We start from the raw sequence: 16,429 nt of genomic DNA on the forward strand, positions 1-16,429 counted from the left end.
GTCTATACCCAAAGCAGCAAGATTTCGCCAGATCTCTCTCGACTAGTTTTCTTTGTTGGAAATGGACTAGATGCAAAAATCTCCTAATTAGGCAATCTCGAGGTTCCAGACCTGCATATACCACCAGTTGCAAAACTCGGAACTGACTCCATTAGGAAATGTTATATCCAATAGGTCAAGTTCTCTTGCGCTAATAGGCTGGATCTTGTATTAAATTGCTGCTAGAGGTCAGCGACTTGCATCTCTATTATATATGGAGACGAAATCGCAGTCGGTGGAAGTGGAAAATCCTTTTTCTTCACTTTTGTAAACAACCTCTCAGTATACCATCAGCTTGCCTTTCGCCCTATATTTGCAACCGGAGTCTAGGCATTGGATCGTCTCTCTCCTTCAACCAAATCCTTTGCAACTCCTTTATCGCAATACCGATCTCATCAAAATCACTTCAAAAGAACTTAGACAACCACTTTCATTTGCTTGAGTAAAGCCTATTTATTATACCCCTAGAGTTATACCACCGATGAAGTTATCCAACTTATTGTTGTTTACCCTATTATCGGGAACGATGGTTTCTGCAGCTCCTCCCATGGACTTCAGGAAAAGAGCATATGTCACGGTTGTGACCACCGTCGACGTAGCAGCTCCAGCAGCTACTAACAATGCCATTTGGGATTTGTTTGATGATCCAGCTACCCCAGTTGCAGATCCTGCTGCAGCTCCTACCACGGCTGTAGCTCCAGTAGTTGTTCCAACTCCAGCTGTAGCAGCCCCAGTGGTGCCATCTCCAGTTGCAGCGGCCCCCGTAGTTGCGGCCCCCGTTGCAGCTCCCGTTGCGGCTCCCGTTGCAGCTCCCGTTGCAGCTCCCGTTGCAGCTCCAGCTCCCGTTGCAGCAGCCCCAGTGGCAACTCCTGCTGCCTCTACTTCCATAAGCGGAGGCTTCCTTAGTGGAGTAGGAAAGGCATTAGGGAGTGCATTGCTGTCATTTTTTGGTGGAGACGACTCAGTTTCCTCTCCTATCAGTTCTGCTCCAGCTGTAGCTGCAACAGCATCAACTCCAGTCGCTGCTCCAGTCGCAGCAGCTCCAGTAGTAGCAGCTCCATCTACATCTACTGCTGCGAGCGGTGATTTCAGTGGAAAGTCATTGTTTGACTTCTTATTTGGTTCCGGGAGCGGTAGTTCTGTCTCCAGTGGATCTTCTTCTGTTGTCGGCGCAGCTTCTATCAGCGGGACTCCCACTTCCCCAAGTTCCATAGTGGCCCCCGCTAACCAAGCAGGTCTTCCTTTGTCAGTAGTCGGATCCTTCTCTGTTTCGTTGCCCACAGGAACTGGAACAGTCAACGGAGGTAGTATTAGTGCTGCCGATGGTTCCTTGGGAATCACATACTCTCCATACACAAAGTCAGATGCTTGCAAGTCAGCCCTGGAAGTCGCTTCAGACATTGCTAAGTTATCCAACTTCAAAATCATCAGATTATATTCCACTGACTGTTCTGGAATTGAGAACGTCTTGGCTGCTATCAACAGCAACCAACAGGTTTTCTTAGGAATCTGGGGTATTGACTCCGGTTCTGTTACCAGCGGATTGCAAGACATTACCACAGCTGTTGAGGGCTCTTCTCGTGGATGGGGTGCTGTTCATACCATTGCTATTGGTAACGAAAGAGTCAACGATGGAGCAGCTACTCCTTCCGATATCCAAAGTGCTATCAACACTGCCAAATCATGGCTCAAAAGCAATGGTTCCGGATACACAGGTCCAATTGTTTCCGTGGACACATTGGTAGCTGTTGTCAGCAACCCATCATTGTGTAGCTATTCTGACTACATTGCTGTCAACTCTCACCCATACTGGGACGGAGGAGTTCAACCAAGCAACTCTGGACCTTGGTTGGTAGACCAAATCAACAACTTGAAGAGTGTTTGCGGTTCTAGCAAACCCATCATGATCACTGAAACAGGGTGGCCCACCAAAGGAGATACAAATGGTGTTTGCGTACCTTCAGTGGCTAACCAAGAAGCAGCTTTACAGAGTATTGTGCTGACTTTGGGAAACCAGGTGATTGCCTTCACAATGTACAATGACTACTGGAAATCGCCAGGGTCTATGGGTGTTGAGCAATACTGGGGTATTTTCGGTGACCCCAGTGAATAGGAGAAAAGTATAGTTGTATATACCGTAGTATTTAATGCCAATAAAAGAACAGTAATGAGAGAACGTAGAGACCGCGAATTTGGGTGCAAAAGTGAATTAAGGACTGAAAAAAATCATAGGAATAGCCCCAAAAAAATGGATGAAAATGAAGAATTCTACACTGAATATGTATATGCATAAATATTTGAGTAGCAACTGGATTCATAGATATACATGTTGTGGTGGTACGCTGTAGAAGAATACTCTACAATGGGTGCAAAATCTCACATTCAGTACGCCATAGATCATGTGACTTCGCTCGCGCACGAAAATTTGTTCTTGACTGAAAAACAACAATACTAAATCTTGCTTAACCTGGTAGAATATAACTCCATATATTCACAAATACAACTATCTCGCCATCATGTTATCCGATAGAGATAGGAAGAAGTTGAACAACAGATTACAGTCGTTGTACGATCGTGTATATAAGATCGAGGACCACGGACATCCCATAGCAACCACTTTTCATACTTTACCTCTTCGTACTGGAACAGACTACTATAAGATTGTGAAAAATCCTCTTTCACTCCACGGAGTAGGCCGCAAAATCAAAAATTCCAAGTATGACGACGGTCAGCAGTTTGTTGACGATCTTTCGCAGGTCTCTTGGAATGCGCGATTGTACAACATTCGCGAGTCCAAGGTGTATCGTCATGCTTTGATCCTCAAGCAGTTTGTCTTGACTGTAGTTATTCCCAAGCTCAAGAACGATAAAGCTGTGCCCAATAGTAAAACGATAGCGTATCCCGTTTTGGGCGATTTGCCCGATGAAAAAGATGAAGCTAAAGTCGATGATATTGATGTTGTAGAAGCTATTGAACAGCCTAAGCTAGAGTCTGTGAGTATAGTTCAGTATGAAACCACTCCTCAGGCAGAGCCAGCATATTCTGGCTCTGGAGGGAGACCCACGCCGCCGCTTGACTACCAACAACAACAGCAGTATCAGCAGCAGTATCAACAGAGCTTCAGCTCCACTGGCAGCATTGGATTACTGTCTTCACATCAGCTTTCACCACCTCCTTTTAAACAGTCTAAACATGTAGAGAGTGGTATAAGAAGAGGTCGTCCTCCAATTATCGATAAGCCGTTCGAGACACGTATCAAGTTGATCTTAAAGAGCTTCAAGAAGTTGCGCGATCCCAACAACGAATCCAGATCGTTGACACAGCACTTTGATAAGTTGCCAGACACCAAGACAAACCCCCTGTATTACCACACCATTACAAACCCTATTAGTTTGTTCGAAATTAAAGTCAAAGTTCGTACCAGGAAATACACCAGCGTTGATCAATTCATCCACGACTTGGACGTAATGTTCCTGAATTTCCAAATGTTCTACCAGAACGATCCATATAGTGAAGAGTTTATTGACTTCCAGAACTTCAACAGAGAGGCCCATGCGATTATTCAGCAGGAAATCAGCAAGAGTGACCAAGACTTGATGGTGTCGCTGACTTCCGGTAATGATGGTGTAGTTAGATACCCATTGGACACGTTGGAGGTCAATGGTTACTCGTACAAGATTGGTGATTGGGTGTTGATCGAAAACGGAAATGACCCCGAAAAGCCAACCGTGGGACAGATTTTCCGTTTGTGGTCCACAGAAGATGGCAATAGATACTGTAATGTCTGCTGGTACTACCGCCCCGAACAGACTTGCCATGTTGCCGATCGTTTGTTCTTCTTGAACGAAGTCTGCAAGACTGGCCAGTATCGTGACCATTTGGTCAACGAAATTGTAGGACCCTGTTACGTTATCTTTTTAACTCGTTACCAGAAAGGAGACTTACCAGACGGAGTCATTCCCGATGGTGCTCCATGGTTTATCTGTGAATTCAGATACAACGAGTCCAATCACGTTTTCAACAGGATCAGAACCTGGAAAGCCTGTTTGCCTGACGAAGTCAGAGACCATCCAGAACAGCCGCTTATTCCTTTGAACGACACCCGTAAGTTGATTAAGTACGAGTCGCCCATCAAGTCTTTGTTGCCCAAAGATGCCTATATTGGTATGCCTATACCCGAGCCAACTTTGGGTCAACCTAAAGCTCCTCCATTAGTTGGACTGGTATATCTTGCACCAGCATTCAAGGAAGATGACTTGGGACAATATGTCACCAGTCCAAATGTAGCGCCGATGCCCGAACTCGACGAGACTGCCAGCGGTCGCCGTGCCTTCTTGTTCACACCTATTTCTCAATTGAAAGGTGGAGGGGGTGCCACAACCACAGTATATACTACCGGTGGAATTGCTCTTCCATCTGTGGAAACCGCCCAACCTCCAGTGGTTGTGCCAGTAGCAACAGCAGCTTACAGTGCTCCTATTCCTGTTGTGGTTCCCGAAGAAAAACCGATTCTTCCAGGGACCTACAAACTGTTACAATCGCAGATTCAAGAGAGCCAGTCGAAAAGGCTTCAGGAACAGCAATTGCAGCAGCTACAACAACAGCAGCAACAACAGGTGTATGGAAGAGTCAGCACCCCTCCTACAAGCATAACGCCAACTGGTAGCAACTTCCACACTTCCACTTCGAACTATTCAACGTTACTTGCGGGAGGAGTACTTTCCTACGCTTTAGACGATGTTGAAGGGAAGTTGGCCGATTTCACGGTGTTGAACAAAAGAAGAAGAATCAACCATAATAGTAACAACGACACCCACACCGAGGTCGAGCTGGTAATTTTCTATCGTGCGCCCCCTTACGTGATACCAGGAAACCGTATCATCACCAACAATGCTACTGAGCTTGGCCATTCAGCGGCATACTTGGCTTGGAAGTTGAACCAGAGTTGAAATGAGAATGTGTAAAGAGTCTGTATAATTAGAATGTATTTTTATTATGGAAAGAAGAGTGTATTGATAAATGATAGCTAGGTATCTTTTACATAGCTACTACAATTCTGAAATTAAACCAATGTCTATTCTTCTATTCACTTGTGCTCTCAACTGTATCTTCTTATCACATCCCACAAATGCTTATATACCTTCCGTTATGAATGCGATTTGTGGAGAATTTGTAAATTTCATTTCATTCTATTCTACCATGGAACAACTGCACCACATGTCCAAACAGCTAGTCGAGTTCCAGGAGTACCTCAAGACATGTCGCAAGATCGTTGCGCTTGTGGGGGCAGGACTATCAGTGTCTTCCGGGTTACCGACTTTTCGAGGTTCTCAAGGCTTATGGAAGAATTTTAACATGATTGACTTGGCTACTCCAGATGCATTCTACATTGACCCAGGATTGGTATGGCAATTCTACTCGTGGCGAAGGTATAACGCCCTTCAAGCAAAACCAAATAAGGGCCATTTGGCCCTAAGTGCACTTTCGAATTTGGCTACAAGGAAGGATTCTAATCTCGAGTATATCACTATTACTCAGAATGTAGATGGCTTGCTGAGCCGAAGCGGACATGCTAAGGAGAACCTCTACGAGATCCACGGCTCATTGTTCAATTTAAATTGCACCAGCTTCATGTGCAACTATGTAGATAGAAACAACCTCAAGCATCCACTCACAAAAGCTCTAGAAGGCACAGAGTATGAATACGATAGAAAGAACAGAAAGAGAAGTTTGGAAGAAGACGATTCCAGTCACCAAGTGGACTATAGCATATCACCGCAGTTTCGACCGGTTAAAAACATTCCAGAGCTGGAACTCCCGCAGTGTCCGGTTTGCAAGGATGGGTCTTTATTACGACCCGGAGTAGTTTGGTTTGGCGAGTCTCTCCCACTCAACGTAATGAACTCTGTAGACAACTTCATAGAGCTGAACAACTCGGTGGACTTAATCCTTGTTATTGGAACTAGTGGAACCGTGTATCCGGCGAATAGTTATGTAGACAGAGTCAAGGTCAAGGGAGGAAAAGTGGCCATTTTCAATACCGATATCGAAGAGGATATCTTACAGGGAATTGTCAAGGATACGTGGGGGTTTCGTGGTGATGCCGCCGAGTTGCTCCCGATAGCATTAAAGCCAGTCATTGGCGAAGTATGACCTTACGAAATTTGCAATATACAACAGATAAGAAAAGAAAACCACACAGTCGACAAGAGTGTAGTGGAAATGAAGTGTATATTAGAAGAACGAAGTGAACTATAGTAAATTATTAATAATGTCGAAACTGAGAATCATAATGTCATAATGAAAGGCGAACTATAATCGATGTTGCATAGCCAAATTCTATTTGTGTTCAACCCTTCCCAAGTGGTGAACCCCTTCCTGAATAGTTAATGGTTGACATGGCAATGTAATGCAGTTACATATCCTACCATTCCTTTCTTTCTAACGTGGGAATGGAGGTGCTGGATCTGAACTTGATAGGGCGATAGAATGGATTGCCCACCAGAACAGGGTATAGTTTTCGGTTGGCATCGGTTCCGAATATACTAGGGGTAGAATTGGCTCGCAATTCCCGGGAAGCTCGCCGCTTATGACCTTCAATGGCATTTTTCTTCTGAAGTTGAGAATATGTGTCTATAGAAGCAATTGTCACCGTAGGCTTCAATGGCGCCTTCATTGTGGGAGAAGTTGTGAACGATTTGTTGATCTTATATTTTGTGATGGATGATTTCTTCTTGGGCTTAACTAGCGAATGCGGTGAGATCAACTCATCTTCTTCGTCAACTTCATTGTCGTCTAGAATTGAATGGTCGAGATCATCGCCTTTTCCATTTACTATTTGTGTTGGTGAAATATCCCCGAAACTAAATTCGGTGTTGTCCAATAAGGGAGATGCCAAAGCCAGTTGCTTACTGAAAGAGTTTCTCATTCGGGGGTTGACGAGTTTTGTGGGAGAAATGCTACCATCGCCGTCACTCTCGAGGAATTTGAATGGTTGACAGCTGAATGGAGTCGCCAAGCTAGCGAATAGAAATTGTTTGTCGTCGAAAACAGCCAGTGTTTCCACAGAGTTGCCTGATATTAAGTCATTGGTAGGGTCCAAGAATCGGATGTCAAGCTCATCTAAAGTAGCGTCGAAGTCGATAATATTCATTATTGGTGGTGAATCTCGAGAACTGTCTAAGTCGACTGGCCCGAAGCTTGTATTTATAGATGCAAAAATGAGTAGTTAATTATAGCCAAGAGGGACCCAGTACTCCGCTTGTATTATAAGATTCGATGTCTATTAACAACACTAAGTTCAGGTTGGTGACCCCACTGATTAAATCAAAAATCAAAACACAAGTCAGAAATCAAAACAGAAATCAAAATCAAAGTTTAATCACAATTGACAAGTCAATACTCAAAATGAATCACAATTCACGAATAACAATTGCCAAATCAAAAAAGTGGACCTTGACCAGAACAGCAACTGTCAACAGAGTTAGTCAGCACCACCAGCTAATGACTGATTGCAACGATACAATAGAAAAATTATCAAGAATTACAGTAGATGCACGGGAATGTAATCAAATATATTAAAAAAATCCAGCAAACTTCTGCATTGTCTTAGGTACAAATCATGGCTAACATTGGCGTGGAATGGAAGTTGGAGCCACGATAACCAATGAAAAGTTCCTACCTAATCTTAACTAATAACCCAGAAAATACTTACATAAAAGAATAAAATAGAACTTGGGTTCTAAACGTTAAAGACAATACTGTCATCAGATCCGGACTGCAGCATATTAGCTAAAAAGGGTTAAATTCAAGATATGTAACAGAAAGGAAATTTCAACTCCTTGCACTAAAAGGAATGCATAAAAATATCAAGCCAAACTATGGCAGCGGGGAGAAAGACTGGGATTCTGGGGCACAACGGCAACACTAACCGGTTGTGGTTTGGGGAGGTTTACTTTTTAGTTTGTTAGAATAGCGAGAACGCAGTGTTTACGAGTCGAAAATACAGATTTTCTTAGTTAATAGAATAAGAAAAACCACCGAAGAAGGTCATACACATTCCACTGCATTCCTATAGTCTGGGAATTAATCCGATGTGTTGTTGTTGAATAATACAAAATTAGGCTATCTAGAATAAATTCATAACTTTAGTATTTTAATTTCAGGCATTGGTGCAGCTAGTAAAAATGCAGCGATAATAAGCACATGTCAAAAGGGTAATCTTTGGACATTGGGATGCATTATGGCTCCTCCAAACACGCCAATGGTAGCGAGGTAAACTAACACAAGATCTATTCTGCAACCCAACGACCATAAAAATATAGGGATGAAACGATCCTCGCAACAGGAGCAGACAAGACGACCGGGCGAGATGACCGGCCCATCTTATCAGGCCATGCTAGCATGGGTGGCTTCTAGAGTAGTCGTAGATCACGACCTAAAAGGGCATAAATGACCTTGGCGTAGTATAAATCGAAGTAGTGAATTTTTGACAAGAACAATCCCGTAGAATGGGCGTAGAATAGGTTATTTCTTGTGGCTAGCAATTTCAGCCCTGAAAATACCTTTCCTGACAATCATGATCGTCGATGGAGTTTCTACCAGTGCAACACTAAAAAAAGAACTATTCCAAACCTTATCAGTGTAGCCCGGCCCGTGGCCGTCTTCAAAGATCGCCAAGTCTACCTTATAGTCAATGGGCCCGAGGTCATTAATGTGTTGGTTGCAGCCGAGAAATAGCTCCTTATGTAATTGGAAAAATAAAGTACGAGATATTGTTGCGAATTCCTCTTTCAGATATTATCCCGAAACCCTTGAACATCTAAAACAACGTGCTGAAAAAATTTCGACACACTAGGCGTCTGGTTCAAGTAGAGTATAGAAGGGTCCGAACACGAATTTTGGTTCAGAATTAGGGTGAAGTATTGCTTTATGGGATTTGGCACATTTGAGTCGATTTATTGCTACAAATCCCCCCTGCAGCTAGGTGCTGAATTTTTCCATTTCTGGCAGAGATTGCAAAAAATATATAGCCCGCCACAAGAGCAGAAGAGTCAACTTCAGGCAGCCGGATATATTCCTTGCACTAGAATAGCTGCAGCGGGGCGGTAAAGGCGACAGCATTGTTGTAGACAATCTTCTTAGTTACAGAAAAATTATACGTGAAGTAATTAGGCAAGAATACACTTTCAGGCTATGGCATGCACCATAAACTTCCACTACCAAGACTCTGGATCAGAGCAAGAAATGTGCCATCTGTAGCAAGTAAATCTACGAATCAGTAGAGGAAAATCTTTGAAGCAAAATAATTTTCGAATCAGTAGCGAGAGAAATGTAAGAATCAGGTATAGAAAAATACGAATCAGCAGAAAGAAAATGTACAGCTGGTAGCTTGGTCCAAAGCAAGTTTAAGCTAGAATACCATATAAGAGAGTCTTCTACAACCTCGATCTACAGAATACAAGAATTCCACCTCTTAAATAAAAATGTAACTATAATACGAAGTACAATCGGTTAGCACTCATCTCTACCTACGAGCCAAGAACTTTTATTGATAATCAGGTGGTTCTCAATAACTCTCTATCTACAGCGTCTCTGGCAACGCGCTGGGGCTCAGTCAGCCTTTTGAGTGGAAGCCCAGCTTCTAAGTTGCCATCTATCAACAACTGGTTGATCAACCAGAGCTTACGCTTCTGCTTTATGGAGACAGAAAGCTGCTTTCCCACGACCTTGTTAATCTTAGAGGCAGTGTTGAGCTGGCTAGTCAACTTGGCATGGAGCGACTTCAACTCGGCAAGATCATCGATGTCTTCTACATCTGGGGTCTCTATAGCTGGGTAACCTGTCTTCAACACTCGTGCTTTCAGTTTGAGCAATTTGTGTAAAGAATTGGAATTGACGTCCTTGTGTTTTCTACTTGGGCTGTCGTGGTGTTGTTGTCTCTTGACGAGATTAATTGTCTTGTTGTTATCGTCTTCACCCGTAAGTAAATCTTCGCCATCATCTTCTGCAAAATAGTTTTGGTACCGTATGGCGGCTATCTTGTGCTGGGTGAAATTGTAAGGCAAGTTGAAGAAAACATCGGCAGTTATGCTGCCTCCAGCAGTGAGAGTTTTCTTACTGTGTTTGTGAACCGAACCATCATACTCGTCTTCGTCATCATCTCCATCTTCTTCCTCGTCGTCATCGTCGTCGTCGTCGTCTTCGTCTTCTTCTTCTTCTTCTTCATCTTCATCTTCATACCCTACCAGATGAACTCCTCCTTCCTTCAAGACGTCCAAGAACTTCTGAGAATACCACCATGGGTTCTTGTACTCATAATCCTCTTCAACTAAGCGGAGATACATATCTTCATTGAATTCATCTAGTTCGAGCCAGTCATAAGCTACAGCTGACAAAGTTCCTTTGGCATACTTGTCTCTGATAGAGTTCACAGCGTCTTTTATAGTGTGCAAATCATGAACTCCCTTGACGTGCTTGGCAAGAGCATCTGACCTTGTAAAGTGTTTCTCGCATTCGGGAATAGGACAAAAATACGGTTTCTCACCGGTGTGGGTTCTACAGTGGGAAATGAGAGCGAAACGTGAAGGTTGTTCAATGCCAAAACGAGGACAGCCTTGCCATTGGCAGGTGTATCTGATAGGAGTCGTTGGTGTCAAGTGTGCCATATGGGCCAAATGATTTGTGTTGAGATGGTCCACTAATCCCGTCAACAGGGGAAAGATGTCTACTTCACAGTCTTGCCATTTACATGGGAATCCTGGTTTGTCTTCTGTTGGGAGTTCTTCTTCTTTTTCAGAGAGAGACATTTTTGAAACTCTTATTAGACTTTACTTGACGACTTATTTCAATTTGTTCTCAATTCGAGTTTTGACTGATTCGAGGCGGCTGAATTGTTGTTTTCTCCACGTTGCGTCTGGAGTCTTGCTATTGTAGGTATGTTTATGGAAAAGATATTGGTACTTCATTATATATTTGGAGAATCGAAAGAAATCAATTAATGGAGTCAATTTTTGGTTGTGCATACAGAAGTGCGAGAATGAAAATTGATACTGAAAGGAGAAAGTCGGTAGGAGGAAAGTATCAGGGTGGAACTACGGGTTAGAAAGTAAGTGGCCATATATGTGTAGAATTCTAAAAGGTTTTCAATATGATACGAAACATGCAAATTATACGCCATAAACGTGAATTCTTATAATTTTCAAAAATCAATGCTAATTATTTATACATTAGGCTGCGAAAACAAATGAACTTCGAGAACAATGGCTGCGAAAATACAAAAAAACTAGATTCACATTACAATTAAAACATCTACAACTATATTGTTTTCTCATTAAGTAATTTATTATCCTCTATCTAGACTAAGTCTTCATCAAATCTGGCAGCAGGATTGGACTCAATAAAGTCCAATAAAACCTTGTGGCCCAACAATTCTCTAATGTTAGACACACCGTACTTGATCATAGTAGGTCTTTCCAATGAAAGACCCCAGCCAAGCACTCTCAAGTTCTTGGGCAAGCCCATGGACTCCAACATCTCTGGTCTGAACATACCGGAATTACCGATTTCAACCCACTTGTTCAAGCCTTTGTGGAATGCAAAAATTTCCAAAGATGGCTCGGTGTATGGGTTATAGGCTGACTTGAATCTCAAACCATGAACACCCATCTTTCCAAAGAAGTCTTCCATGAAACCAATCAAGTCTCCCAACGTGATGTCGTAACCGGCCAATACACCTTCAATCTGATGGAACTCAGCCAAGTGTGTGGCATCTACGGCTTCGTTACGGAAAACACGATCGATGGAAAAGAGTCTTACGGGTTTTGGATCTTCAGCCAACTTGTGCAACATGGCAGAAGAAATGGCAGTGGTGTGGGTTCTTAAAACCATTCTCAACGACTCTTCAGCCTTCCAAGGGTATCTGTAACCGATAGAGCCGAACTTACCGTCCTGGTGTACAGCCTTGATGTTTTCCCAATACTGTTTGTCCTGAGGAGGCTTGGCTACTGCTGGGTCTTTCAAATAGAAAGTGTCTTGCAAGTCTCTGGCTGGATGCTGTTGTGGCACAAAGAGAGTGTCGAAGTTCCAGAATCCGGTTTCTACGTATTGGTTAGAGGGCATTTCCGTGAATCCCATAGAGAAGAAAATCTGTCTGAACTCTTCCCTGACTTTGTTCAATGGATGTAAGGCTCCGGAAGTAGGATACACACCTTCCGAGTTGAAGTTGTATGGCTTAAATTCGGCTTCTTTCCATGAGCTGTTGATGATCATTTCGGACGTAATGTCTGTTTCGTAATTGGCGATAGTCAAAGCGAACTTGGGACCCTTTTCTACCTTGAAACTGATGATTTTGGTCATGCTAATCAACTTTCTCTTCTTCAACTCATTCAACTCCTTCTTATCGTCCAACGATCCGGTAGCTTTAATTGTCTGCAATTCCTTCAAAACTACATCTTCTGGCAATGTAGATACCTTGGCTATCAACTTTTCGCCATCCTTACTCAACCACTTGTTTTTGAAAGCTTTACCCTGGCCAACTAAACCAATAGGGCCTAACTTCTCTTTCAAGCCAGAAATAGTCAACCCTTCCAAGGCCTTCAATACTTCGTCTACAACTTGCACTTCCGGAGTGGCACCGGCACTGACATACGACTCGGCTTCGGCTGTGAGAGCCCACGAATCGACCTCGATCTTGTTGAAAGTGATCATTTCCTTGGACCACAATGAGGTCAAATTGGAATGTAAAGTGTTGGAATCATACTGTGAAAGAGTCTTTTCTTGCAACGTGTTGGCGATTTCGCCTGACTCGTGCACGAGCTTCAACAACTGCAATTGGATATCGGACATTTGCGGCTATTCAGCTTGCGGCTGGAACTTGAACGAGACTTGTAGCTGTACTTTGGCTTGAACAGTTGAGAGTGATAATAGGCTCTTGTCCAAAATTTTTCGGGTGCTGCAGATTACGCGGGCCGGTGTCTGAGCGTAGAGATGAGCACGATTAAGTATGTGAGTGAGTAATAGCTGTGAGTAATAAATGTGGGCAGCTGTCAATCGCTCACGTGATACAACACGTGACACAATATTATAAAGGCAATCGGGATATTAATATATAGATAAAGTAAGATATTTGTAAACGAGAAAGAATATGGAGAGATTGAGAAGGGAGTGCGTAGAGAGAAGAGGCAGAGTGTGTAGCAATATCACAAATATCACAAATATCACAAATTTCAGAAGTATCTCCTGAACAATATAAAGTATCGGAGATGTAGATATAGTAGTGGTACTTAAGATGAGATGCCGTTCTTTTGTAGAGTCAATGGCTTCATTACTGATTCTAGAGAAAAGTCGCGAGGTGATGGCCACGTTTTCTATTAATAGCCCCAGTAGCATTCCAGTTCTATCTTCTTGATGAACTATCTTGCTCTAGTAGACTCCGGTACGCAGATTGTGGTCTCGAAAATAGACGGCGATGAAATTCGTGCACAACCAGATGACTTTTTGGGGCTGAGCGAAGGTGGGACTAGTTGCAATAGTCGTGTTTGCATAGATACAACCACGAGATACCAAGGAATGAAATAAAGCAGTCGAGAATGCGGAAAGGAATTTTGGATGGCTAGTAGAGTTGATATTCGAGCAATTGAGTGTGAGAATCTGACAGTACCTGTTTTTGAGACCCTTCCAACGCTGCATAAGCTCACAAAATACAAGCAGCAGCATGAAGACGTAATTGACGGTGAATACCACATACATTCTAGGCGAATAGTCATCTGAAACAGTTGGAGCATGACTAGGAAATAATAACGGTCATTGTCCCAAGTAAGACAATCCCAGCGATGCCCTGCCACCATGTAGGAAATGCATTTCTGGGGGGTAATATATAAAATGGAAGCGAATTGTGTTCCAATGGAAGAAGCAATAATTCTTTCGATATTACTACTGTTAGGAGATACTACGCAATTGAGTCAATTGAGTCAATCGAGTCCCCTGAATCAAATAAAAATACGTCGAATCTATTCGTCAAAAAGCCTCTAATTATATTTTGTCGCAGAACTTATCAATAGTTGACAACTTTACTACTTCAATCAACACCTGAAACTCACCATGGCTTTTACTTGTTCAGACATCTTTAAGATCATCTTGGCCATTTTCCTCCCTCCATTGGGCGTGTTCCTTGAAAGAGGTTGCTCCAGCTCACTCTTGATCAATATTCTTTTGACAATCTTGGGTTACATTCCTGGAATCATCCATGCGCTCTATATTATATTGAAATACTGAGGAAGATAAGGCTCGAATCGTGAGAAGACGAGGTTCGAGCCTCCTTCACCGAAGGCGTTCTGTTGTATATCTGTGAAGTTTGTATTTTGATTTTGTACAAATAAATTTCGGATAAAATGATTTAAACTGTAGGTGTATTTAGTTGAAACGTTAGATTTGAAGGCCCCTCTAAACCGGATCAAAACACCTACTGTCAAACACTAGAGGGAAGACACAGCTGTTGCAAGTACTATGATGTTCATCTTGAGAGATTGGCATACAGCCTTAAAGATCGATTCTCCATTCATGTAGTCCTCCCTCAATACTAGTAAAATTAAAACTACTAAAAGACTTGCTCTTATCTTGCAAATCTGTAAATACCATTTCAGCATTAGAGTTAATAGTTGTGCAGCTGTGTAGAATATCCATTGCCGGCCACTGAACTGAATAAGTCAACGGTCGGTTGTAAAAATAGACATAGAGACTATAAATAGAAGCTAGCAACTCTGTACCACCAACCTTGATCAGTATAATTTTGCATGCAGATCGAAGGGCTAATACTTCCCTGTGATTAAATATGATTAACAGCCAAGAAGATTGTAAAATGACTGTTAGATGGTGTAGATTAGATAATACTGGAGCTAGCTAGTCCAAGAACAATAGTACCATATAGTGAGAGCATATCTACATTCCCACTAGCTGTGTGAATGAACTGAAGTCAAAACTCAGAGACAGTAGAGGTACATACTTTGAAATGTATTCTTAGCAACCTGAAATAGCTCTAAAATTGGAACAACAATAGCTCCAACCCAGCCTCAGATGCCCGCTCATGAGATAGAATGAACCAGCGTTCGAAGATTCCGTCCGATGTAGGAAGTGCCATTCTATATATAATAGAAGCTTCCGCTGCCGAAGACGACACGGAAATTGCAGAGACACCCAGAAGCAGTTTCGAAGCGAGTCAATCTAGTCCGGCGAATCAAACTAAAATACGTCAACTCTATCGTTGTCCTGGAATTATCTTACAGACAGTAGATTTTTTGAAAGTACAAATAATTTTGCAATCGGTGCAACACACTACAATCTAACCATATTACACCATAATGGCCCGTTCAAACGCCTTTCTCATCTTCTTGGCTTGCGTATTCCCACCGTTGGCAGTGTTGTGCGTTGACGGGGTTGATCGCTCCTTCTTGATCAACATTCTCTTAACATGTTTGGGCTATCTTCCTGGGCTCATCCATGCCATTCGTGTCGTCTTGAGGGCTTCACGGAACGCAAGATACTAACTGAAGAAGCCATTGTGCTAAGAGTGTCCATCGCTCCAACAACGGCATGCGTCAGGTGACCTATTGTGACACTAGTACTGCTCTTTATACGCCGCTTCATGTAAGTTCAAATTCCAGTTCTTCTCTGAGGCTCAATTAGGAGTGTACAATCGCTCCTTCACAATCACTGGTTAGCCATTTCTAAGCCTGTTGATACAGTCTGTTTTCGGCATCAGCTTTTGTAGAATTTTGGTTATCTTTTAATCTCGGAGATCTGATCACTTTGACCTCTGCGATTTTTAATCTCGAAAGGGCGTCGCCGTGTTTTGTTTTCTTTTCACACGAGACGCGTCCGCCCCTCTTCCAATTATAGCTGGTTGTTGATGGCTGTTGAACTTTATAGGACAATTCTATTCTTGTCAAAAAAATCCGTAGATGTGTAATAAAATGAAACACGGTCAGACACATAACAAACACGACCAGTACCGAGCACCTTTCGACTTCCGACCGAGGGCAAGCAAAGAAAAAACCGACTGCACAAACTGCACCAACTGCACCAACTGAACATACAATTGCATACAATCGTGCGGCTCCATCTGCCCCCGGAAGTGCTCCCCCCCATCACACGATATCAAATTTTCACCCCCCCAAGATGCGTCAGAAAAGAAAATACGCACAGCAATAAAGCACTCCAGAAAAAATAACACAAAGAATAATTTTGGTCCTTTTCCGATTCTACTTCTGAATTCTTGTACTCCATTTTGGAGCATCAAATAGATGTGCTTTTTTTTCTTTTCTTATCACTGTTCTTTTGAGTTTCTCACAGTTTACCAGATCTTTCCAAACAGATCGCAACATCTTCATCTTCA

General features: G+C 42.6%; 6 protein-coding genes across 6 annotated transcripts; 3 read left to right on the plus strand and 3 right to left on the minus strand. All coding sequences in view use genetic code 12, as the record gives it.

The window, feature by feature from the left end:
- Window positions 1-1,162: 1,162 nt before the first annotated feature.
- On the plus strand, window positions 1,163-2,152 carry SCW4.2 (cell wall glucanase Probable family 17 glucosidase SCW4 precursor (Soluble cell wall protein 4); the record flags this gene model as incomplete). The annotated part of the gene is made up of 2 exons (XM_001383335.1): window positions 1,163-1,244; window positions 1,323-2,152. Coding segments are annotated over 2 exons (912 nt in total), but the record flags the coding sequence as incomplete, so codon positions are not given.
- A 401-nt stretch (window positions 2,153-2,553) lies between these two features.
- PICST_76726 (predicted protein) lies at window positions 2,554-5,038 on the plus strand. Its single transcript, XM_001383336.1, has 2 exons — window positions 2,554-2,981; window positions 3,024-5,038. The coding sequence occupies exons 1-2, from the start codon at window positions 2,556-2,558 to the stop codon at window positions 4,986-4,988; spliced, it is 2,391 nt and encodes a 796-aa protein (XP_001383373.2). The 5' UTR covers window positions 2,554-2,555; the 3' UTR covers window positions 4,989-5,038.
- A 218-nt stretch (window positions 5,039-5,256) lies between these two features.
- On the plus strand, window positions 5,257-6,192 carry SIR1 (transcriptional regulatory protein; the record flags this gene model as incomplete). The annotated part of the gene is made up of 1 exon (XM_001383337.1): window positions 5,257-6,192. The coding sequence occupies one exon, from the start codon at window positions 5,257-5,259 to the stop codon at window positions 6,190-6,192; it is 936 nt and encodes a 311-aa protein (XP_001383374.2).
- Window positions 6,193-6,463: 271 nt separating this feature from the next.
- Window positions 6,464-7,192, minus strand: PICST_30616 (predicted protein; the record flags this gene model as incomplete). The annotated part of the gene is made up of 1 exon (XM_001383697.1): window positions 6,464-7,192. One exon carries the CDS (start codon window positions 7,190-7,192, stop codon window positions 6,464-6,466), a length of 729 nt encoding a protein of 242 aa, XP_001383734.2.
- A 2,404-nt stretch (window positions 7,193-9,596) lies between these two features.
- Window positions 9,597-10,847, minus strand: ZIC3 (zf-C2H2 Zinc finger, C2H2 type; the record flags this gene model as incomplete). The annotated part of the gene is made up of 1 exon (XM_001383698.1): window positions 9,597-10,847. The coding sequence occupies one exon, from the start codon at window positions 10,845-10,847 to the stop codon at window positions 9,597-9,599; it is 1,251 nt and encodes a 416-aa protein (XP_001383735.2).
- A 520-nt stretch (window positions 10,848-11,367) lies between these two features.
- FRS2 (Phenylalanyl-tRNA synthetase, beta subunit, cytoplasmic) lies at window positions 11,368-12,890 on the minus strand. Its single transcript, XM_001383699.1, has one exon. It carries the CDS (start codon window positions 12,883-12,885, stop codon window positions 11,395-11,397), a length of 1,491 nt encoding a protein of 496 aa, XP_001383736.1. The 5' UTR covers window positions 12,886-12,890; the 3' UTR covers window positions 11,368-11,394.
- Window positions 12,891-16,429: the final 3,539 nt, after the last annotated feature.

This window comes from Scheffersomyces stipitis, chromosome 3, assembly GCF_000209165.1.
Source record: "Scheffersomyces stipitis CBS 6054 chromosome 3, complete sequence".
NCBI lineage: Eukaryota > Fungi > Ascomycota > Pichiomycetes > Serinales > Debaryomycetaceae > Scheffersomyces > Scheffersomyces stipitis.